The sequence below is a fragment of the Saccopteryx leptura genome, chromosome X (genome assembly GCF_036850995.1).
Source record: "Saccopteryx leptura isolate mSacLep1 chromosome X, mSacLep1_pri_phased_curated, whole genome shotgun sequence".
Taxonomy (NCBI): Eukaryota; Metazoa; Chordata; class Mammalia; order Chiroptera; family Emballonuridae; genus Saccopteryx; species Saccopteryx leptura.
In genome coordinates this window covers 25,174,422-25,199,595 of record NC_089516.1, presented here as the reverse complement: position 1 = coordinate 25,199,595, position 25,174 = coordinate 25,174,422, and the positions used below count along the sequence as shown (strand labels likewise).

The 25,174-nt window shown below is 38.4% G+C and overlaps 1 protein-coding gene across 8 annotated transcripts in view; it reads left to right on the top strand.

Moving 5' to 3' along the window:
* Positions 1 to 25,174, top strand: part of DMD (dystrophin) — a 1,890,745-nt gene that overhangs the window by 433,688 nt on the left and 1,431,883 nt on the right. For all 8 annotated transcript variants that reach the window (XM_066356826.1, XM_066356825.1, XM_066356822.1 and 5 more), the window contains 4 exons: positions 8,636 to 8,746; positions 9,524 to 9,697; positions 14,321 to 14,476; positions 19,230 to 19,400. In XM_066356826.1, the coding sequence (XP_066212923.1) occupies positions 8,636 to 8,746; positions 9,524 to 9,697; positions 14,321 to 14,476; positions 19,230 to 19,400 (612 nt within the window). The remainder of the gene's footprint in view (positions 1 to 8,635; positions 8,747 to 9,523; positions 9,698 to 14,320; positions 14,477 to 19,229; positions 19,401 to 25,174) is intronic.

Below are 25,174 nucleotides of genomic sequence, written 5' to 3'. Positions count from 1 at the left end.
GCTGTCATTCGTTTGATATATGAGAATGGTCTGATGAGGTAAATCCTGAAAGAAAGCCCTGCTCGGCCCGGTTCGTTCTAAAGTGCTCTATTGGAAATGTCATTAATGTTTGATTGATTTTTAGTTCTCTAATTTCCCCTTTACCATTTTTAACGGAATAATAGTTATTTCTATTTCCATCGCTGTTTGCTACTTTCAATGTATAGTGCTAGTTATGAACATAATTACCATATTGTCAAATGTTTTTCTTAGTAATGTCATACCCATATAATTTGCTTTATATTCTTTTCATGCTTATGAAAAAAAATCTGTAGTGTTCCTGAAAGGGCTTGCAATCAGAACTCCCATTAGAGCTCATGTGGGTGTTCCTGGTCACCAACCCCTGATCTGCTAGTTCGTTTCATTTCATTTTTGTTGGAAATTACTGATTTTATAGGAAGCTAAGCTGATAATTTCACAAGATCAGTTGTTTGTTTTGTCAAACACATATCCTGATAGATGTATATTTTAGATGAAAATTGAACTCAAATTGTACAGCCTTTATTTAGATCTTGAGCAGATTTTACAAATTTGGTAGCCAAGTATGAAAATCATTTTCCTGTAGATGAAATCTTCTGTTCTCAGTGTTTTCATCTGCAGTGTAAGTTTTTTCTTTGTCTGACCATAAATCAGGGAAGATGATGCGTAATGCTTGTCTCTTTTATAAGAGGGACTTTTAAATAAGTGGTTGTCCATTCTGCCTGCCAGTTTTCATAATACTCTGTTATTTAAACAGATCACTTATCTATTTCACAATAAGTCTGCCCTAAATTTGTAAGAATTTTTTAGTTATGTGTTTTCAAAATAATAATCTGATTAGGTTAAATAAAAGTAAGTGCTCAACAATATCTTAAATACAAACTAAAAATGAATTATCAGTTGAAAGTAAGAATTGTGGAATTAATTTGTAAAGGTATTAGAAAAATATTATATGTGATGCATAATATGTAACTTCCCAAAGTAGAATTGATTGGAATTATATATCAGTTTTTATCTTATAATTTTAATGATAAATTGAATTTTTATTTCTGATGTTTAAAAGATAATTTGATGTATGAAATCTCTCTTGGATATCACAATATATATTAGTACTATATATAAAATATTCTGAGAAGTTCTATAGTATAGAAGTTCTATAGTATAGAAATTATCCTTAATTTATAAAATATATCTAACCACTGGGCTCTTTTCATGCATAATCTACTTAAGTTATAAAGGAATTTTTATTCTAATAATATTGGAAGAGTACTACAAATATGAGAATTTTTTTAGGAATGCTGTCTACAAATTATGCTACCGTCTCAGTTTTATGTGATATTTAACCATCATTTATTTCCAATTTGACTGATTTTAGTAGTGGTGACCCTTTAAGAGCACAGACATTTCTCCTCTCATCAGTCGAACTGCTTGGTATAATATAACTGTGAACATTTCGCTGTCCACGTAGTGCTTTTTGCACTGAGTTCCAAATTGCCAGACGTTCCTTTCACAATTTATATGGTTCTTCTCATCCTCTAGTGACAGATAAAACTCAGTTTTTGTTTGTGTGTTTGTAAGTCGTTGTTTATGTTGTTTATGAGTCATAGCAAGTGTGGAGTTTATCACCAGAACCCCCGTGTTTCAATGATCACTTGAGTTATCTTGGCTCTGGTTTATAATGCCCAGCTACTAGAGGCAGCTTGGAGGGGCCGCCAAAGGAAAAAAATATGTGTAAGTTGAAACCAGAAAGTGAAGTGCTGTTATAGAGCGTCTTTGGCAAGTGTGGGATCTGGAACTTAAGTTTCATTAGTTTCACACTAGTTGCTCCTTTAGTAAATATTTTTTACTCTACCCACACTCAGTCTTCCATAAAATTAAGGCTACATACTCTGCACGCGCCAAACCTAATCTTTGCTAGCATGGTTCACAGCCTGAAATGAGATCCTATTTTCTTATTCCCTACCCCTCCAAAATCCCTTCTCAGACATATGCAATTTAAAGTATGCCAATTCTTTCTCTCCCTTCCCCTCTCTGATTTCCCCTCCCTTCTCTGACAGTAAGGCAGGTTCCTGCCTGCGCTCAGACTGGAATCTACTCAGCTACCCCCATCTGAGGCCAATGCTTGATTACTGAGCTACTTTTTAGGACCTGAGGCTGTCACACTCTGATGGAGCTATCCTCAGTGCCCAGAACCATGCTAGAACCAATCGAGTCACTGGCTGTGGGAGGGGAATTGGGAGGAAGGAGAAGCAGATGGTGTCTTCTCCTGTGTGTCCTGACTAGGATCAAACCCAGGATACACATACAACAGGCCACTGCTCTATCCACTGTGCCATCATCCAGGGCAGCCAATTTCTTAAAACTTTATACTAAATCCTATAGTAGAAATGAATTTTCCCGTCTCTTTTATTGCATAGCATGAGGTTTCCTCTTGCACATTTCTGTTTTGTAATCTCCTTGTATCTCTATGCTCTGTCTCACTAGAACAAAAGGTTCTTAGGAATAAGGACACGAGTTTTGTTGTCACCATGTAGAACTGAGTAGTAGATGTAGAAATTGTTTCTTGGATTGGATTAATAAACTCAATACTATTACTATACAGATAAGATTAAATGTGTGTTTTGTTTCAAAATGTCCATTTGGGGTACTTTTATATTTTAATCATAACTTAAGAAATAATATAGTTGTTTAAACTAGTTTGCTATATTCTTGTTCTAGTTACCTTGAACAAGTTAATATTTCTACCCTCAATTGTAATGAGGGTAATAAATACTTAGTTTGATCAGGTGATTAAAAGAATATTTGTGGACCGTTGGTTCGTAAGTTCATGCGAACTTCCTCTTGGGTGGTGAGGAGGAGGACGATGATTTCCTTCAGTGTTCCCTTTGCCCTCTAGTGTAAAAGGCTAAAAGAATATGTGTACACGGTGGTCCCTCGTCTATCGTGGGGTTAGGTTCCAGAACCCCCCACGATAGGTGAAAATCTGCAAAGTAGTGACCTTATATTTATTTGATTATTTATATATATTTTAAGGCTTTATTTCTATTGAATATTTTAATATGTTTTAATTAATATTTTTACATTTTTAATAATGTTTTCAATATTTTAGGCTAGAAAATGCTTATTTTACCACAAAAATTAAAGTAATAAATATATAGAAATACTTATATACCACAAAATCCTGTGATATAGCGAAAAATCCGTGATACAACATTAGATATATACAATTTAAAAGTCCGTGATACAGTGAGACCAGGAAAAGTGAACCGCGATATGGTGAGGGATGACTGTATTTCATTTTCTTCTCCACTTATATACCTTGAGTGTTAACCAGATGAAAGCATTTGAAAAACATGTAGATTGATACTGTTACAGATATATTATTTGGGCCCTCTGCTCTTTCTGAATGTATTTTATTTTTTTAATTTATTTTTAGCTTTCCCTCATCAGATTATTTTTTAAATTTCTACTATAGCTATTCAAGTTTGATCAGTTTCCTTTGAATTCCTCCTGACCCTCTCCTCTCTCACCATCAGCTTATACCAAGGCTCTTCTCCATATAAACAAATGATAAATAATGACACTGGCAATTTTTGACTAAATTTTTTTGCACACAACGTGAAGAAGTGTTTTTGCATATACAATCACATCTAATCTCTTTCCCAAAACAGACGTAGTTGTCTACTGCAGACATGAAAAGTTTTCCAGGTATGCCGACTACAGATTATGACAATGCTTTATGGCTGGCTTGTCATTATCATCAGTTTAGAAATGAAAAAAATGAGTGTAAGGCCAGTGGCCGCTGCCATGGCCATGCACATGCAGGTTCTCATTGGCTTCAGGCAGATGGTAAAGGAACTATAGAGCCAGAAGATGGTGGGCCATTCCGTTTATTAGAATCTCATAATGGTGGACGAACAAACTGGCAGGGAAAACCTCTTCCCTCTCACTCAGCACTCACAAGCTCCTCAGCACTCCTGGCTCTCACTCACAGGCCGCATCAGCCTCAGCACTCTCCAGCCAAACACCAGGCAAAAATATCCCTTCACCAGGAAACTATAACAAACAATTGCCCCTCTCTATAAGGGCAGGCAGTCCTCAATTTGCAATCTGCCGCACTGAGGGCAAGCATTACCTTTCACAGACCACACACAAGGCTCCGCCCCAAGTCAATGCAAAATACAAGAGAGCAAACCTAAACACACTTTACACACTTGTTTGCCCAACATTGAGGCTTCAAAAGGTTTGGTGCTTTCCAAAGTGGCAAGATGGTGCCCTGAGATTTAAATCCAGATTTCTCTAACACCATTCTGTTCCAATTCCCAGAGAGCATCAAGTAAGAAGTATTTGACTTCCTGCCTCTTCAAATCCAAAATGACCATTTATGTCTTACCTTTGTCTTCTGAAAAAGCGGCACCTAACATCCTGTTGATATTTTCCATTGATTATTGATCATTGCTCCTCACTCTGTTTCCTTTTGCTTTACACGAGATTCTTCGAATCAATTATCTTCTTACATTTAAAAAACTCTCTTCTTTGGCTCCTTTCACGTAACCTTAATATGAATTCTGGTCTCATTGACCTCAAGTTTATTGTGCAGAAGGACAAAATCATTGAAGCGAATTTTAAGGATGCTTCCTCATTCTTCATCAGGCGTCAGCCCTTGAAAACCGCTTTCTGCTCTTCCTGTCCGTTGACTGTTCCAGCTACAGCGCTCATCGACCAGCTAATGTAAATGTGTTAGTAAATGTGGTAGTCCTTGTCTCATCTGCCCTGTCTCAACATTGACATGTTTGACCTCTCCCTTGTTCTTCAAACTCTCACATTACCTCATTTGAGTGACACCTGTTCTCTTTCCTGGTTGGCCCTCTTCTCCTTATAGGCTGTTCCTTCTCTTCCTTTGGTTCTTCCCTTTTGCTCCACATCCCTGAAATGCCTGTGTTCTTGATGATTCTTCCCTGGCCCTCCTCTCTCTAGTTCCCTCTAATGTTTGCATACCCTGAAATAAAGACCAATTGTGCAAGTGCACACTGCTTTTTTGAAACGTGCATGCACGCACGCACGCACGCACACACATGCCATATGTGTAGCTACATATGGAGTGATTAAGAAAATACAAAATCATTTCAAAGGATTCCTGAATTTATAGCAACATTCTCTCAAGGATTTCCTTAATTATTGTATTATGATTCATAAAACTGTTACTTTCTGTGATTCTGATCAATTTAGAAATTTACACTTGACGCTCACATTGAAAATACTGAGAACTTTTCATTTAGAACATGAAATTATTTAAATACCTCATTCCCACCTACAATTCTAGTTATATTTCTGCCAAGGGGCTTTGATTCTCTCTGCCTTATTTCAGCTCCCCTAAACTCTGCTGGCTGTTTGGTGCCTGGGCCTTATCTTTCTATTCACTCGATTGGGAATGCTTTTGTTTTTCAAACTCCCATCTCCTTGCATATCCTGCATATCCAGGTACTATTTAGGATGCTTAGATACAAAGTAACAACATTGGATTCACTAAGGCAGAAACAAAAATGACGTCGGGAAGTTGGTCATAAGGACAGCCTCCTGGAAACCAAGACTAGAATCAAGGTTTCACTCAAGAAGGGCCTGGAACCTGTGTTTTGATTACTTTAACAGCACTTTGTCATTATCTGTATGATTTGTGGGGAAGGTGGAGGTAAGGCGCAGCCGGATGGTTCTCTCTTGGTATCTTGCATGTGATTGTAGGCAGTTGTTGGTTGGTACTACAATCACGTGTAAATTCAGCTGGGCTGGATGTCCGAGATCGCTCATTCTTTTTTTGTTTTTTTTTTTTAATTTTTTTTTTATTTATTCATTTTTAGAGAGGGGGAGAGAGAGAGAGAGAGAGAGAGAGAGAATGGGGGAGGATCTGGAAGCATCAACTCCCATATGTGCCTTAACCAGGCAAGCCCAGGGTTTCGAACCGGCGACCTCAGCATTTCCAGGTCGACACTTTATCCACTGCGCCACCACAGGTCAGGCGATTGCTCATTCTTGTCAACAGTTGATACTCATTATCTTCTGAAAACGCACCTAAAGATTGTTTACTGAAACACTTACCCAGGGCCTCTGTATGTGGCTTAGACTTCTCAGAGCCTGTCAGATGGCTTCCCAGAGGGAGCACGCTCAGAGTGAGTGTTCCGTAAAGGTGGAATTGGAAGCTGCTAACCCCGTTGAGGGCTTTTCCCATAACTGGCAGAACATTGCTTTAGCCCTGTTCTATTGATCAAGGCAGTCTAGGAGCCAACTTATTTTAAAGAGGTGAAGAAATCTACTGCTTACTGAGGCGCAGATGAGCCATCTTTAGCACTGCCATCTTCTGAAGCCTCGATTGAAAGCCTTCAGTGTGTTGTTTCTGCCTCTTTTTCTGCATCCACCTCTCTTTGATCTTGGACCTTTGCTCTTCCTCCATTGACACAGCGAACTAGGGACTTTATAAGCACAGTCTACCATCATATGTGACACAATTTCCAGCACTCACAGAGTTTGACCAGACCTTCTGTCAGTTCTGAGGGAGATTCTGAGAGACCTAATTGGGCACCAGCATTGTCCGTGCTTTGATCATTCGTGACTTGGAGATGGCCATGGTTACATGGCAGAGGAATGGTTGTTATTGACCCACCTTTTAAAGAGGGTCAGCATTTTGCACCTGAACAGTCGTGACCATAAACCCGCTAAGATATGTGCTGTTCTCAATAATGTTTCTAATTATTCAGAGTTCTACTTTAACATACCCTCTCCTGTGGTATCTGTTAACTTTCCTGTTAATTGTTATTCTACCCTACATACTCCCATTAAATTGTGTAGAATCCTTAGCATCTCTAGCTCTGTGAATAACATCATTATTGCGCTCACACGAATCCCTAAGCCCCAAATTCTCTGGTTCCTGGAGAACAGTACAGAGCACTGTTTCTTATGCAAAGTAGTCACTCAACCAATGAAGATATTATATATGTAAAAATAATATGCATATGCATGGGGTTTTGCTCTTATTTATTTTATGCCAGACTTCTGATTAATTAAGTAATTCATAATTACTTTGCCTTTGTAATTATGAAGATCAATATGCTAAGGAATAATATTAAGGCACATTTCAACCTTGTATCCTAAGTAACTCTTTCACCACATAACCCGTTTTTATGGGCTATGTCTCATTACTCATTGCAAGTCTGGCGAAGTCTGTGCTGTCTGCTAAGCATACTGGTATTATTTTTTTTCTTTCCAATAATATGTACCTGAATGGACTCCTTTTGGTATAAATTAGTTTATGCTAACATGTATTATACAGATTGTTTTACATGAAAATTTTATGACCACTCTGGTGTAAGTTAATCAGTTTCATCCTCTGTGACTTATTTAATGGTAGTCTGACAATCTGACAATGAACGAATTTTAAATTAGAATAATTTGACTACCAGCTGATGTTTGCTTAGGCCGGCAGAAAGAAAGGAATGGATATATCGTTTTGCTGTCTGCATACCACAGGATTTGACTCACTCCTAAGAGTGGCCCAGAAGTGTGTTAAGTCAGATACAGACTTTTGAACTTTTGATAGAAGTGCATTTTTGTTTTGTTTTTTAAGTGAGTGAGAGAAAGAGAGGGACAGATAAGCACAGACAGGAAGGAGAGAGAGATGAGAACAATCAGTTCTGGTGCCTTAGTTGTTCATTGACTGCTTTCTTATATGTTCCTTGACCGGGGGGGGGGGGGACGACCAGCAGAATGAGTGGCCCCTTGCTCAAGCCAGCGACCTTTAGGCTCAAGGCAGTGACCGTGGGGTCATGTCCATGATCCCATGCTCAAGCTAGTGACCTCGCATTCAAGCCGGTGAACTTGCGCTCAAGCTGGCGACCTCAGTGTTTCAAACCTGATTCCTCTCCATCCCAGTCCAGTGCTCTATCCACTGCGCTACCACCTGTTCAGGCTGAACTTTTGATAGAAGTTGATCAAAATAGTATCTACTCAATATAGAAAATACAGAAATATTTTATAGTTATTTAAAATTCAAAAAGCAATCTCTGAAGGAAGCTATTAAGTATCAGACAGGCAAACAGAATCCACAAGGTAAATTGAGGCATTTCACTTCATTTTCCTATTTTCATAGTTTCCCTGAAAGTTAACTGAAACATGGCACAGAATGACCAAGTGCAGACCACTATTAAGGAATACTGTCCACATACAGTTTCCTCATTAGATCCTATCTTTGTCACAGTTAGCTTTTTTATAAAGGTTAATGTCTTGTCTTTGGTCAGATGTGAGTGTTAATTCAAAGATAAAAGAATATTATTTTTACCTATTAGGTATAAATACATATTTCCTACTGAAAAATGGTATCTGGAATTGCTTGCTCATTATCACTCATGCAAAGGAATAATTCCTTTTTCATAATAACCCACTTAGGTGAGAAATAAGTCATTTGATTTTTGATAACTTTTTGGTAAGTGACAAAACCATTTATTCTCATTTTAAAAGAGGCTACATTGTAACAATATTTAAAGAGAGGTTTTGAATCCCATCGCCTTGGAAAGTGAGGTGTGTGCATTGCAATAACGCATGCTGACTAATAACGCTGTCCTCCCAACAGAAAATCCAGTCGGATTTGACCAGCCACGAGATTAGTTTGGAGGAAATGAAGAAACACACGCAGGGAAAGGAGGCTGTCCAAAGGGTGCTGTCCCAAATCGATGTGGCACAGGTACTTAGTTTTCTCAAAATCCAGCAGCTTGTTTGCATTTGGTATTAAAACATACTTTATATTAGATGAGTACATTGTTAGCAAAATTGGGGTTGAGGGTATTATTTGAAAACTACAATATGATATATAAATGGTACAGTTTTTCTTGGGTTGTCCATTTTAAGGATAAAATAGGTTAGAAAATGACCTTTTATAATAATAGTCGGTAAATTCTTCTCCCAAATGCACATATTTTTGTGCTGGACAAATGGATAAAGACAGTTACTTTGGTTTGTTTTTATTTATATTCTCACAACAATAAATATATATATTTTCTTATTTTCCAAGTGAGAAGAGGGGAGATAGACAAACTCTTGCATGTGCCCTGACCGGGGTCCACCTGCAACCCCCATCTGGGGCCAATGCCCTGCTCATCTTGGATCATGCTCACAGTGGAGCTATTTTTAGTGCCTAAGCCTGAGGCTCCATGGAGCCATCCTCAGCACCCAGGGCCAATGCACTCTAACCAATCGAGCCATGGCTGCGGGAGGAGAAGAAAGAGAGAAAAAGAGGGAATTTCGGGTTGGAAGGGTGGAAAAGCAGATGGTTGCTTCTCCTATGTGTCCTGATGGAATTGAACCCAGGACATCCACAAGCCAGGCTGATGCTCTACCACTGAGCCAGTCAGCCAGGGCTAATGATAAATAATTTTAATAAAGTGAATAACAATAAATAATTTTAATCAAAATTAAAATATGGCCAATTATGGTTTGGTGCTAACTTACATCATCTTTTCAGAAAAAATTGCAAGATGTTTCCTTGAAGTTTCGGTTATTCCAGAAGCCAGCCAATTTCGAGCAGCGTCTACAGGAAAGTAAGATGATTTTAGATGAAGTGAAGATGCACTTGCCTGCATTGGAAGCGAAGAGCGTTGAACAGGAAGTAGTACAGTCACAGTTAAATCATTGTGTGGTATGTATTTCTGGGGATGAATAAACAGATCGCCCTTGACTTGCCCTATTAAGGAGTATTTTAAGATCTTCTTTAATAACAGAAAATTGTCTTAAGAAAACTATAAAATTATACTCTATGACTTTGAGATTAAGAACAAAAATTAGCACAGATGTATTGAGAGACTAAAACTTTTACTGAAATAGTAGCCATTTAATACCTCTTCTGTGGGTGTCTTTTTTTGAGTGTATAATTCTCTAAGGCTGTGCAGAATATAAAAGGACAACTTCTTTGTTTAATTCTTATAGTAGTTGACATATATTTTTAAATAGAAATACTGAAGAGAAATACAGTAAGTCCTCACTTAACATCATCTATAGCAGCGGTTCTCAACCTGTGGGTCGCGACCCCGGCGGGGGTCGAACGACCAAAACACAGGGGTTGCCTAAAGCCATAGGAAATACATATTTTATTTTAAAATGTATTGTATAATAAATATGTATTTTTCAATGGCTTTCGGAAATACATATTTTATTTAAAAATGTATAATAAATATGTATTTTCCGATGGCTTTCGGAAATACATATTTTATTTTAAAATGTATTGTATAATAAATATGTATTTCTGATGGCTTTAGGCAACCCCTGTGTTTTGGTCGTTCTACCCCCGCCGGGGTCGCGACCCACAGGTTGAGAACCGCTGATCTATAGACTCTGCAACTTTAACTGAAAGGAAGTGTAACGGAACTAATTTTACCATTGGCTTATTGGCATAAACAAGAGTTAAGTTTGTACAACATCTCGTCAATGTTAAAATGAAATGATGTTAAATGAAATGACATTATTCAAGGACCTGCTGTATATCAGTCTGGACACAGGCAACAACAATAATATTTCCAGTAATAAAACACTGTACCTGATAGAAGTACCAAGAAGTCTTAGCGAGCTACATAAATCACCTCTAATTCTCAAGACCACAGATTGAATGAGAAAAATAAAAGATTAAAGCTGTTGAAGAACAAAAGCAAAATTTCGATCTAGGCACTGTTCCTCCGAATCCTAGTATCTTTCCATGAAACGCCGTTGTGGGCTGTGCACTGAAATACCACCACACCACCAAGACCATAAAAAGGCATGGGAAGGATAATTAGCCTGCAGCAGAAATATTCACTGGACTTTGGCATTTCGTGTAATGTCCCTTGTTGCAGCTATTGGTAATTCACCATGTCTGTTGACTGCTCTGACAACATAAAGCTGAGTGATGAGGGTATCTACCCAAGTAATATAAGTATTATTATCACTCACATAAAATAAAAACACGGAATGTTATTAACATTAAGGGGAAAAAGGTTTATCCATTTAGTACTTTATGTTTTAAGTATTCTTTCTGCATCTAATTCATAACACAAAAGAAAAGGAAACCCTTCGTGCAGTTCAGTCCTATCATTATGAATGTGGGTAATATCTTTCTTTCTGTGTGTGTGATAGAGAGAAAGAGAGACAGAGAGAGAGACAGATAGGGACAGACAGACAGGAAAGTAGAGAGATGTGAAGCATCAATTATTTGTTGCACTACCTTAGTTGTTCACTGACTGCTTTCTCATATGTGCCTTGATGGGGGAGGGGCTCCAACAGAGCAAGTGATCCTTTGCTCAAGCCAGCGACCTTGGGCTTCAAGACAGCGACCTTTGAGCTCAAGACAGCAACCATAGGGTCATGTCTGTGACCCCACGCTCAAGCCAGGGACCCCGAGTTCAAGTTGGTGAGCCCTGCTCAAGCCAGCGAACTTGGGGTTTGAACCTTAGTCCTCTGTGTCCCAGGCCAATGCTCTATGCACTGTGCCACAGCCTCATCAAGCTGAATGAGGTAGTATCTTTTTAACAAAAGAATTTATATATTATAAAATTTTACAAAGTATTTTTTAAATTTAATAACATTTTTCATAACACAGACTGCATTTTAGTTACATAATTATTAGACATATAAAAAACCCTCAAGGAAAATTTCAATATAATGATACATAGTTATTAGCTGATACTAGATGAGTAACATTAGGACTACATGGGAACATATGTCACCTGAAATATTGCAAAAAGAATTAAAGGCAAAAGGACCCAAGTACACTGTCATTATGGCTAAATATACTTGCAAAGAGAGAGCTGTTTATTCTCTTGTAGGAACAGGTCTCTAATGGGACCTCATAAAATTGGTCTGCTAAGAAGACAACACTCCCTGTGCCCTGCTGTGACTGGGCCCTGACTCAGTGCTGCTTTCAATGCCAGGACCCATTCAAGTAGTCCTTCCATGAGGAGAGTTATTCTTTATAACTTTTATATTTTTTTCAACCCTTAAGATGATCTGTTGTACATACTATAATCATGACCTTTGCCCTCAATATATTTTTGTGGGTGGAGCATAGAGCGCATTCCTAGCAGCTGTGGCTGATGCAATGCTGTGAGAATACTCCAGCTCCCAGAAGCCTCCTGGGCACACCCAGGAAGGGAGCTCGCCTGCTATAAGGAAGTGACTCTGCGCCAACCACGCAGCGCCCTGATCTTTTCAGCCATTGGCCATGAAGGACATGCTGTAACATCCTATTGGCTGAACCCATGTATATAAGCTAGCTTACTTCCTGAATAAAGTAGATCTGTATCATTGCACCTGGTCCCCGGAGTCAGGCCTTTGCATCTCTGTTGTCCTCACCCCCGGCAGGACTTGTTCACATATTTTTATTCTATTAAAAAAATATTACTAACATCAATGCAATTAAAAAGAAATAATATTTTCCTAAAATAGTGAAAAATATTTTCTTGTCTATTCAATGATACAGTGTTAGTGAATAATACTGCTTTGAATAACCTTTCATCGTAAAGGTAAATTAAGATTTTTTTTTTTTAAATTTCGAGAGTAAATCATTTGGAAGTATTTCTGATTCCAAAATTCACATTGATTCTCAACATGACAATTAACAAATTGAATGTTTCTAAATACCAAGATATGTTTATAATTTCTAAGCTAGAAATAAAAAGAAGCAAAAACTAAATCATCTGGAAAGCGCAGACAGAAGTCACAATTATTAATAAAGAAATATGTATATCAAGTGATCATCGCAGGGGACTAAGATGGAAATAGTTTATGTATGTAGCCTTATTTAATAAGATCATTGCTCAGCCTTTACTAAATGTTTTGTTTTAGGCATTGATTTTATACTGAAAAGAGAAAGCAAACACAGTTTTTGTTCTAATTCCAAAAAATATATATATGACCTACTAGTAACTTTATTTCTTTGTACCAGTGAAATAAGTAGTGTCATTCAGAGTTAACCACTGAATTAAAAGCTCGATGCATAATGTAAACTATGGTATATGCATATATACATGTAAATACACATCTACATGTATAAATGCATGTGTGCATGCGTACAAACACACATACCTTTCTAGGAAAATAACTACAAGGCTAAGTTATGACACTTGTTCCACAAGGCTTTATTATGCCAACATCCTTTGTGAAGTGATGTAAGTGTTCTTTATAGTCATGACATACATGTGAGTTTTAAATAATACATTTATATCTGTCTATATTTAATTGATTAGCCCCATTAAGAAAATAGATTTATATAATCTAATTAGCATTTGGAAAATGTCCTTTTTTCCTTCTCTATGATTTAATCTTGAAAGTATGACTTGGAAATGTAGATGTTTTATTCCCACTAAAGTGTGAGTACCCTAAGAACAACAGTGACAGTGTGTGTCTTGCTGATTCTCTAGTCACTCAAACACTGTCTGGCACATAGTGAGCACTCAGTTAATACTTGCTGAATGAGTGAACGAGTGTTTCCAAACTCTCAACCAAAATTATATAATTGTAACATTTAAAATATTGTATACCACCTATAGTTAAAAAGTATGAGTCAATAACATTTTGAAATTGTCTTTATAAACTTCGATTGAAAAACTAAATATATATATGATGTCTTCTTACTTTGGTAAGAATAACTAGAAACCATGTATGTCTATATGTGTGTGTCTTTTTTTTTTTTTTTTTTTTTGTATTTTTCTGAAGCTGGAAACGGGGAGAGACAGTCAGACAGACTCCCGCATGCGCCCGACCGGGATCCACCCGGCACGCCCACCAGGGGCGACGCTCTGCCCACCAGGGGGCGATGCTCTGCCCCTCCGGGGTGTCGCTGTGCCGCGACCAGAGCCACTCTAGCGCCTGGGGCAGAGGCCAGGGAGCCATCCCCAGTGCCCGGGCCATCTTTGCTCCAATGGAGCCTTGGCTGTGGGAGGGGAAGAGAGAGACAGAGAGGAAGGACGGGGGGTGGAAAAGCAAATGGGCGCTTCTCCTATGTGCCCTGGCCGGGAATCGAACCCAGGTCCCCCACACGCCAGGCCGACGCTCTACCACTGAGCCAACCGGCCAGGGCCTCTGTGTGTGTCTTATTACAAGTAGAATCTTTAAATCACGCAGAAATACACAAGGTAGATGGTGATCTCAGCTGCAAAGTGCTGCCCCATTAAAACTATAAACACAAGATGGCAATGACAGTGAGTCTCGGCCCCTTTTTCTTTTTATTAGTAATTTATTAAGAATCTTATTAGACATTGTTGCTCATTATGTTCTGTTTTTTGATTTGCCTTAGAACTTGTATAAAAGTCTGAGTGAAGTGAAGTCGGAAGTGGAGATGGTGATAAAAACTGGACGTCAAATCGTGCAGAAGAAACAGACCGAAAACCCTAAGGAGCTGGATGAAAGAATAACGGCTTTGAAATTGCATTATAACGAGCTGGGGGCGAAGGTGTGTGCACTGCGACCACAAACACTGGCTTCTCCACTTCCCTTCTAAATAGGAAAGCGAGAACAGTCAATGTTCAATAAATAGGTAGATGCATATATAGGTACAGAGCAATTCAAATAGATTTCCATGGGCAATTCTTATTAAAAAAAAAAACAGTCATTAGTCAGTGAAGATCTTTCATTCTGCATTAAAAAATATGTAATGGCCCTGGCTGGCTGCTCAGTGGATAGAGCATTGACCCAGCATATGCTTGTCCCAGGTTCGATTCCCAGTCAGGGCGCAGAGGAGAAGCGGCCATCTGCTTGTCTACCCCTCCCCCTCAAACTTTTTTCTCTCTCTCTGTTTCTCTCTCTGTTCCTCTCCCTCTCCCTTCTTCCCCATCTCTCTCCCTTCTTCTCCATCCCTCTCCCTCCCTCTCCCTCCTTGTATCACCCCACAACCATGGCTCAATTGGTTCAAGCACATTGGCCCCAGATGCTGAGGATGGCTCTTTGGAGCCTCCACCTCAGGTAATAAAAATATCTCGGTTGTGAGCATGGCCCCAGATAGACACATCATTGGCCCCAGATGGGGATTGCCAGATGGATCCCATTTGGGATGCATGCTGAAATCTGTCTGTCTATCTCCACTCCTCTCACCTAAAAAAATAAAATAGAAAGCTTAGGGAGATTGGTCCATTAGATAATTCCAAAAGTTCTTTCATCTACACTTGCCTTTTTTCATTGTAAAATTAACATGAGCTGATTTAAACACTGATACATTTTATAAACTCACATACCTACTTATATTTAAGTATGGTAGAGTTGGCATATTCCACATAGATCATGTTAGGTATAGTAGAGTGGGCACATTCCATAGAAACTGTTTCTCTGTATAGCAAACATTCTTTACTGCACCATAGTCGACTAATAAGATAGCACAAATGGACAGTTAAGTCCTGTGGCACTGTGATAATTTTATATTTTTGTCCTGATCAGGGTCTAATGACCAATTCCATTTCACTGTAAAAGATGTTTGCATCAGTCTTCTCCTCTTTTCCCAAACTGTGGAACGTCTAGTTCAGTTATCTCATTTCCCTCAACTTTAGAGCTTTGGTCGTTCCAAATAATGATGGGTTATAAAAAGTATTCATAAAAACATTAATTGTCAACATCAAGGACTGATCTGGCCTTTGCAATGCCATTATTTTACATTAGTGTAAGCTATCTAAGATTCAAGTGACATTTGGCACATAGTATCATTAAAGCAAAATGAAATGTTACTAAGAAATCATACTTAGCTTTTATAGTATGACAGAATACAGCAAGGATATAGGGTAGAAATTTATTTTCAAAATAAAGATTTAGAAATATTAATGATAAAAAGAATATATATGTAAATGTCCTCTAGTAAATATCTTGTAGTAGTCCTTGTCTAAGAAGAAGAATCTGCATTTAAATCTTCCAAGCTCCTTCAACAACAGTGGTTTTAACAAAATCAGAGGAACGAAAGGTTATTTTAATATAGTATTCTTTTCAGATAAAAAGACAAACCCTACTGTTTTAATCATCTGCAGAATTCATATGGTACTTGCTCAAGTCAATATATATTACCTTTCTATATTAGTCACCTCAGGATGCTATAACCAAATGCCATGGGTTGGGTGACTTAAACAACCAAAATGTATATATTTCTCACAGTTCTGGAGGCTGGGAGGTTCAAGATAAGCCTTGGCAGACTCTCTGGCTTGCAGACAGCAGCCTACTCATTGTGTCCTCACATGGAGGTCTCTTTTTTGGGGGGGTCTTTCATTTTCTTCTAATAAGGCCACAATCCTGTCAGATGATTCAAGTCTCACCGTAGCATGTATTCTGAATTCCTTCCTAAAGACCCAATATTCAGATACAGTCACATTGGAGGCTGGGCTTCAATATTAGTTTTGGGGGTTTGCAATTCAGTCCATAGCACTTTTCTTAACAGAACCCAATTTTATTAGTTTATTTACTATCACCAATGTAATTATTCAGTGACTAAAAAATTGAAGTTCTTTAATTTCTAAGCCTACTTAATTTTATGGTGAAATATTACACCAACACCTTAGATGTAGTAATACTTATAATTCCTTGTGTGACTTCTCTGTGCTTTGATTTTTATGGAAATAAACATAAATAGCAATATTCATATCAGCCTCAAATGTACAAAGCCTCAATATTCCCAGTAAGTCTCACATTTTTAAGTGTTCGTGGAAAAGTGAGAGTTGAACATTCTACTGCAGGTGGCGCTCTTTTAAATGTATCCATGCTTGATGCAGACACACACAAAGTGTAAAACTGAATTTTCCTTAAGGTGGCAGTGTCTCCTGTTTTATTAAGTCCTATTTAGCTGGATATAAACAAAATAGAATAAATAAAAATCAATAATGCATTAGCTCTGGGAAGATAGAATTTCTTTGAAATATTGAATCCAGAATTTTTTTCTGCCAATAGCCCATAGAAAAAATAACTATGCATAGCAACACACCATAAGGTATATATTTTTTCTCGAATACTTGAATAAAATCCTGGTAGTCAAAACGGACTATGCTTTTACTCCCCTAAAGGGAAAAATAGAAGGGAAAATCTGTAAAAAAAAAAAAAAAAAAAAAAAGAAAGAAAGAAAGAATTTGCAGCCCCAGCAACTAAACATTTTTAAAATTTATATACACCTCTGTTAAAGCAGATAGTGAATTTTGTGGAGTCTTTGGAATTCATATAAAAGTTTCAGGGTATATATTTATTTTAATTGTAGCACTTTTAATTCTTTAAACGTATTTTCACTTGTGGAATAAACACTCGCACATTAGGGAAGGATTCTGGGCTTTTTTTTTTTTTTTTGTATTTTTTTTCTGAAGCTGGAAACGGGGAGAGACAGTCAGACAGACTCCCGCATGCGCCCGACCGGGATCCACCCGGCACGCCCACCAGGGGCAACGCTCTGCCCACCAGGGGGCGATGCTCTGCCCCTCCTGGGCGTCGCTCTGCCGCGACCACAGCCACTCTAGCTCCTGTGGCAGAGGCCAAGGAGCCATCCCCAGCGCCCGGGCCATCTTTGCTCCAATGGAGCCTTGGCTGCGGGAGGGGAAGAGAGAGACAGAGAGGAAGGAGGGGGGGGGTGGAGAAGCAAATGGGCACTTCTCCTATGTGCCCTGGCCGGGAATCGAACCCGGGTTCCCCCACACGCCAGGCCGACGCTCTACCGCTGAGCCAACCGGCCAGGGCCGGATTCTGGGCTTTTTATTAAACCATCCACCTCTGCAGAGGTGGTGGAGAAATACGACTTTGTACATTCTCTGTGTGACAATATGGAAGAATTTTATTTTGAGGGTCTCTGTTTTCAACACTGTGAACTGGAACCGAAGATCACCTTATGATTTTTTCTATTATGAAAGTGAAAATTTTGTCTTGAATTTTTTATTTTTGCCTGAATACATGACAAAAGCATGTTTAAAGAGGAAGTGGCCTATTTTTTGTGTTGTGTTTGTGTGAACATATGACAGGTTACAGATGCAATAATAGTAACATTGGCTATTGTAAGCCTTGTACAAATACTTTTGCCCCTTGAGAGACTTAGTATTTCTTCATTTTGATTTCTTTTTTTTTTATTTTAATGGGGTGACATTGATCAATCAGGGAACATAGGTTTAGAGAAAACATCTCCAGGTTATTTTGCCATTTGATTATGTTGCATACCCATCACCCAAAGTCAAATTGTCTACCGTCATCTTCTATCTGGTTTTCTTTGTGGCGCTCCCCGCCTCCCACCCCCTCTGCAAGCCTCATTTACATATAAAGGATTGTAAACCTCAATTGAAGTTTTTCTGAAAGCAATGTGTCATATATTCAGGTTGACTTAAATAATTCTACTTATTTTTTAAAATTGTCTATAAATTATTTACACTTGAGAAAATAATTTTAGCTTTCCTTTTTTACCTGATACAGGACATTATCTTTTGGAAAAAGGAGAACCTCATCTATCCTAGGTTGTGTTTATTCACAATAACATTAAGAACATATATCATTTTTCTAAAATAGTTCTAAAAAGTAAGAAAAGAGATTATTTTAAAATGACAAAAAATATGAAAGTTCCACTTAAGTATCTATAACTAAAGCTGAATTGAAAAAGCAAACCAGGGCCCTGACCAGTGGTTTAGTGGATACAGCCTCGGCCCAGCATATGGACCTCCCAGGTTCAATTCCTGTTCAGGGTACACAGAAGAAGTGACCATCTGCTTCCCTCACCTTCTCTCTATCTGCCTCTCTCTTTTCCTGCTGCACCCAGTCACTCTATTTGTCAAGCATGGCCCCAGGCTCTGACGTTAGCTCATCAGAGCACATCACCCTCAGGCACTAAAAATAGCATAGTCCTTGAGCATCAGCCCAAGATTGGGTAGCCAGGTGGATCCCAGTTAGGGCACATGTGGGAGCCTGCCTCACTGTTTCTCCTCTCACCCAAACAAACAAACAAACAAAACAACAAAGTAAACCAGGAGTCAGAAGCTTGAGTTAGGCTCCTTAACCATTGGTCATCCCAACAGCACACAATGCATACGATGTACGGGTGATGTATTATAGAATCGGACACTGGAAACCTATATAATTTTATTAACCAGTGCCACGTCAATAAATTCAATTAAAGAAAAAAAATATGTAAGCCTGGAACACTTGTCCATTAAAAATGTAACACCATTGAAAAAAAATAGTAAATCAAATTACATTTTTATTACTTTTCTTTCCAGGTAACTGAAAGAAAGCAGCAGTTGGAGAAATGCTTGAAATTGACCCGTAAGATGCGAAAGGAAATGAATGCCTTGACAGAATGGCTGGCAGCTACAGATACGGAACTGACAAAGCGATCGGCAGTTGAAGGAATGCCTAGTAATTTGGATTCCGAAGTTGCCTGGGGGAAGGTAAAACTTGTATTGCTGGAGGTTATTTTTAACATGCATGCAAAACACACAGTTATATAATTTTGTAAGGAACTATTAAGGTGCAACAATAATAGAATTATAAATATTTTCTTGCTTCATTTTCCCTGTGCTCAAAAATATGTCAGTAGTTTGACTCGGTAAATTTTAGGGCCACGTTAAAACTAAGCTTTAGTGCAAGTCTTCCCATAGCTTGTTTAGAATTAGGCAGTTTGTGAATAAGTCCTTTAAAACAGTGGTCCCCAACCTCCTTTGGACCATGGACCAGTTTAATGTCAGAAAATATTTTCAGGGACCGGCCTTTAGGGTGGGACGGATAAATGTATCACGTGACCGAGACAAGCATCAAGAGTGAGTCTTAGACGGATGTAACAGAGGGAATCTGGTCATTTTTTAAAAATAACACATCGTTCAGACATAAATGTAAATAAAACGGAAATAATGTAAGTTATTTATTCTTTCTCTGCGGAAAGGTACCAAATGGCCCACAGACAGGTACCAGCCCTGGGGGGTTGGGGACCACTTCTTTAAAAACACATACATTAGCTTTACCAGGCAGTGGTGCAGTGGATAGAGCATCAGATTGGGAAGCAGAGGACCCAGGTTCGAAACTCCGTGGTTGCTGGCTTGAACAAGGGGTCACTTGGTTCACTGTAGCCCCCTGGTCAAGCCACATATGAGAAAGCAAACAATGAACAACTAAGGAGCCACAATGAAGAATTGATGTTTCTCATTTCTCTCCCTTCCTGTCTATCTGTCCCTATCTGTCCCTCTCTCTGTCTCTCTCTGTGTCTGTCACAAAAAAAAATAAAAACACATACATTATTAATCACAAAGTGGATCCAAAGAAGAGATTCTGTGTACCCTCATTTGCTTAAGACAGATGGCCCCTCCAACCATGAAGGAGATAAGGATAAAGGGACTGCAGACAGTTGGGCTGGACAGGTCTACTAGCAAGATCAGCAGTTTGCTTATATCACAATTAAAATAAATCCCAAGCGGTCTGCACAGCTGCTATCATTTTATCACCGAAGGGCACAGAATTTTCCTTAATCCTCCACTGGGAGATTGTTACTGTTTCTCTGACAGCAAATCAGAAGTTATTGCTCCCTAAATTTAAGGTCAAGGCACACATGTGTAATTTTTTTCACTTGATTCATTACTAGAATGTGTGTGGATACAAAGGAAATAATTGATAGTAATAACGTGTCACTTTAAACATTGCCAAAGCACAGGACCTGTATAAAAAAAATCAATCATAGCACTCTCCACCCCCTCGGTTTTTTAAATTAACAAACACTTACCTGTATTAACTAGATGTTAAGAACTCTGCTTTATTCTTAATTCAACGAGGCTATGTAGAGGCTCTAAAGTTGGGAAATTTTAGTTGCATTATGTCAAAACTTACAGTCATAGATTGAGACCAAAACTAATAACTGATTTTGCTTACATAGATTTAGAGAACAAGTAGATATAAAATTTTGTCGCATACACTTTTTTTCCATGTAAATAATAGTGAGTGAATTTCTTTTTTTCACCTTGAGAATATATTTATTGTTCATGATAAGATACCGAATTGTATTTTTTAGCTCAGGAAAAAAAAATATATATATATATTTCTTTATATATAAAAAACATATATATATAAATATATATATATTTATATATAAAAATATATATATATAAATATATATATATATTTTTATATATATATAGTGAGATTATTATAGTAGTGAGAGTACAGAGGGTACAGGTTAAAAATTCCCTTGGACTTATTCTTTCCTTATCTCCCAAACAAATATTATATTTTTATGGGATGATTTAGTTAGAACTAGTGACAATCATATACTTAGGTGCAGGCTGGGCTGCCCTAAGAAATAAGTCCAAAATACCATGGCTCTAAGAAAACAGGTGTATTTCTCTCTAATGGAAATTCTGGGTGGAAGACCTACCTTTTCTCCTTGAAATTCTTTAGAGACATGGGTCCTTTCCCTTCCATTGTTCTGCAGTCCTCTGGGTATTTGTATTGTCATGGTAAAATTTACTCATCACCATCCCTCCTCACTCCCAGCCCACAAAAAGAAAGGAGAACAAATGGAGGACAACCAGCTTTGTCTCTTTATTTATAAGTACACGTGACTAATGCCAGTTTCCACCATAAGTTCTCATCAACAGACAGAAAAGCCCCAGAACAGATATACGATCTATTAAAGTATGAAATACAGTAAAATACACATGGGACAAGTAATACACATAGATGATTCACGGAAATGATCCAGGTTTCATTCTTAGTCATCTTCCCCGCAATACTCTGGACAATATCTTTGATTGTTTGTCACCAGTTTAATGGGTACATTGGTTTGCTAGGTCTGCTGTAACAAAGTACCACAAACTCAGTGACTTAAACAACAGAAATTCATTTTCTCACAGTTCTGGAGACTGGAAGTCTGAGGTCAGGGTTTCGGTAGGGTTGCTTTCTTCTGAGGCTTCTGTCTTTGACTTATAAATAGCAGTCTTCTCATGTCTTCGTATAATCTTTCCACTGTACATGCCTTTGTCCAAATTGCTCTTCTTATGAGGACACCAGTCATACTGCATTAGGGCCCACCACCATAATGATCTCATTTTAACTTAATTACTTCTTTAAATGTCCTATCTCCAATATGGTCACATTCTGCAGTATTGAGGTTAGGCCTTCAACATATGATTTTGGAGGACACTATTTCAGCTTATAATAAGGAAGTGTCAAAAAATAGGACTTGATCCTATGGATGTTTTACGGACACAGTCCACCCCGTAACAAAGGGATGGCTTTGTATATATAGGGTAGAATGCTAATGCAATGGTGCAGACGAGTAGAGGGAGACATAAAAGTAATTTGAAACCTTCTGACTACAATTTCTCATTTGTTCTATGGTTCCTTTTTATTGAATGTATTGGTGTGACACTAGTTAACAGAGTTACATGTTTTAGGTGCACAACTGTACAGCATGTCATCTGTGCGCTGTTATGTGTGCACCGCCCCAAGTGAAGTCTCTATCCATCACTGTTTATTCCCCCATCCCCTCTTCCAGCCTCTCTCCCCCTCCCCCCGGCAATCCCCACCACACTGCTGTGTCTGTACACGAGGGTTTTCTCTCCTTTATTTCTGTTTTGCTCAATCCTTCCGCCCCCCACCCCAGCCTCACCCCACCCTCCTGACAGCTGTCAGCCTGCTCTATCTATGAGTCTGTTAACGCTGAGGTGAAATTATAAAAGTGTGCCCCACGTGAACTCTGGCTTCCACCGGACCCGTAAGGTCATTGAAGAAGTACCTACAGAGATATTTTTACATTAGCCTCACCATAAAATCTTTAAAATATTAGAAAATAATGAACTTGGCAAAGATTTCTAGATAATCTTTGTCATATTAAACGGGTTGAGTGGCCTGGAGATGTGTCAGCTTATTGCGTCTGCTGGAAAGTGGTTCCTACAAATCCAAGGAGCACTACTCATATGAGATCCACCAGGAAGGAAGTATAGAACGCTGGCATTTCTTTTCTTTATGTATATACTACCTTGCTGCTCTTTGTGGATATTTTGAAACACTAACCCACTAACGATATACTCTGAAACCCCTTAGTGGTCAAAGCGAAGTTATACACATTTGCATCTAAATTACGTACTTTTTAATACACTCATTTGAAAGGTGCTGAAGCTTTTTCAAAAATCACAATTATATAATAAAAACAGGTGGCCTGCAGATCTATAGCAGTCACATTTATGATTCTTGTTTTTTAACATGAAAATAATCAAAGTCTCATACGTGAAACTCCATGACTCATTAGTATATTTGGATTTCTCATGCTTTCTTGGTAGATGGAGAACTTGACTCAATGTTAATCTCATCTACCATTTCAAAGGATAAATGTCAGATGTTTATCAAAATAAATTGGGTATTCATTTAAATGCAACACATTAAACGTATTTGCCAATCATTCTAAGCTCTTTTGACTTAGACAAAATTTGAATGTAGAGTCAATTTCTTTTTCAACTGTTTTACTTATTTCTACTGAATTTCTCTTAGTTCTGCTGCTCCAAGAACACTATATTATTTAAGTATGAAAATATTTGAATATCTAGATAAAAATATTCTTATACATAAAATTAAGTTACCAATGAAATGTTTATTTGACCTTTAGTTTATCCAAACCAAACTTACTTTCAAAGATACTGACTGCAATGAAATTTTTTCAGTTTTATTTTTACTATATTTAAATTACAGTTATTTATTGTATATCGAATTCCAGAAAAAAGAAATCATTTAGGGTAGTTTAAAGAGACACATGTGGCTTGACTACGTGCTGGCACAGTGGGTAGAGCATTAGCCTGGGACCCTGAGGACCCAGATTCGAAACTCTCAGGTCGCTGGCTTGAATGTGGGGTCACCGGCATGAACGTAGGCTCAAGCTTGAGCACAGGTCATAGACATGACCCCAAGGTCGCTGGCTTGAGCAAGGGGTCACTGGCTCGGCTAGAGCCCCCCCCCCCCCGGTTAAGGCACATATTGAGAAGCAATCAGTGAACAAGTACAATGACACATGTATAAGTTGGTGCATCTCATCTCTACCTCTTCCTGTCTGTCTCTCTCATTAAAAAAAAAAAAAAAAAGAGAGAGATACATGTGATTCAACCGTCAAAGATAAATCAGTCAGAAAGCTAGAGAAGGGAGAATTGAGTAAGGAAGTAACAGACACTGCACAGAAATATGCTCACAATATCCCATAGATGGTGGAATAGGCAGGGAAGAATAAAGCCTCAAAAGTTGGCACCGCCTGACCAGGCGGTGGCGCAGTGGATAGAGCGTCAGACTGGGATGCAGAGGACCCGGGTTCGAGACCCCGAGGTCGCCAGCTTGAGCAAGGGCTCATCTGGTTTGAGGAAAAGCCCACCAGCTTGAACCCAAGGTCGCTGGCTCCAGCAAGGGGTTCCTCGGTCTGCTGAAGGCCCGCGGTCAAGGCACATATGAGAGGGCAATGAACAACTAAGGTGTTTCAATGAGCAATGAAAAACTGATGATTGATGCTTCTCATCTCTCTCTGTTCCTGTCTGTCTGTCCCTGTCTATCCCTCTCTCTGACTCACTCTCTGTCTCTGTAAAAAAAAAAAAAAAAAAAAAAGTTGGCACCAAGCTTCCTATCAGGCAAAACTAACAACTAAACTTTTTTTTTTTTATATTATTATTAGAACACTTAACACGAGATTTACTCACTAAAATGTTTTTAAAGTGTATAATACAGTCACGTTAACTGTAGGCACAATGTTGTACAGCCAATCTCTAAAATTCATTCATTTTGCATCACTGATACAGAAGGAAATATACTTATGAGATGCAAAGTGCCCAAATTATCAAAAACAATCATTAAAATATTTTTAATGTACTAGCCATATGCAAGCTTTTCTTGAATTTATATACAGAAGAACTTGGAAGGATGGTGGCGGAGACAGCACCCTTATTAGCATCATTCTAATAAACATAATAAAAAGGTTTCTATTGCCATGTATCTATCAGCATGGCTCCCTGCAGTCAGCCTCCTGAGCCTCACCCTGGACTTCTGCCATGCCTTCTTCAGAAATGAGTACCAGGAGTTTGGCACTGCGGGATCCTTAGGATTGTTGTAGAAGCAGACTTTTCCAAAATAAATTCTCTCATCAGAGTTTTCCTCCTACACACAATCTTTAGTCACACATTCAAAACCACAGCTGTTAGAACACATT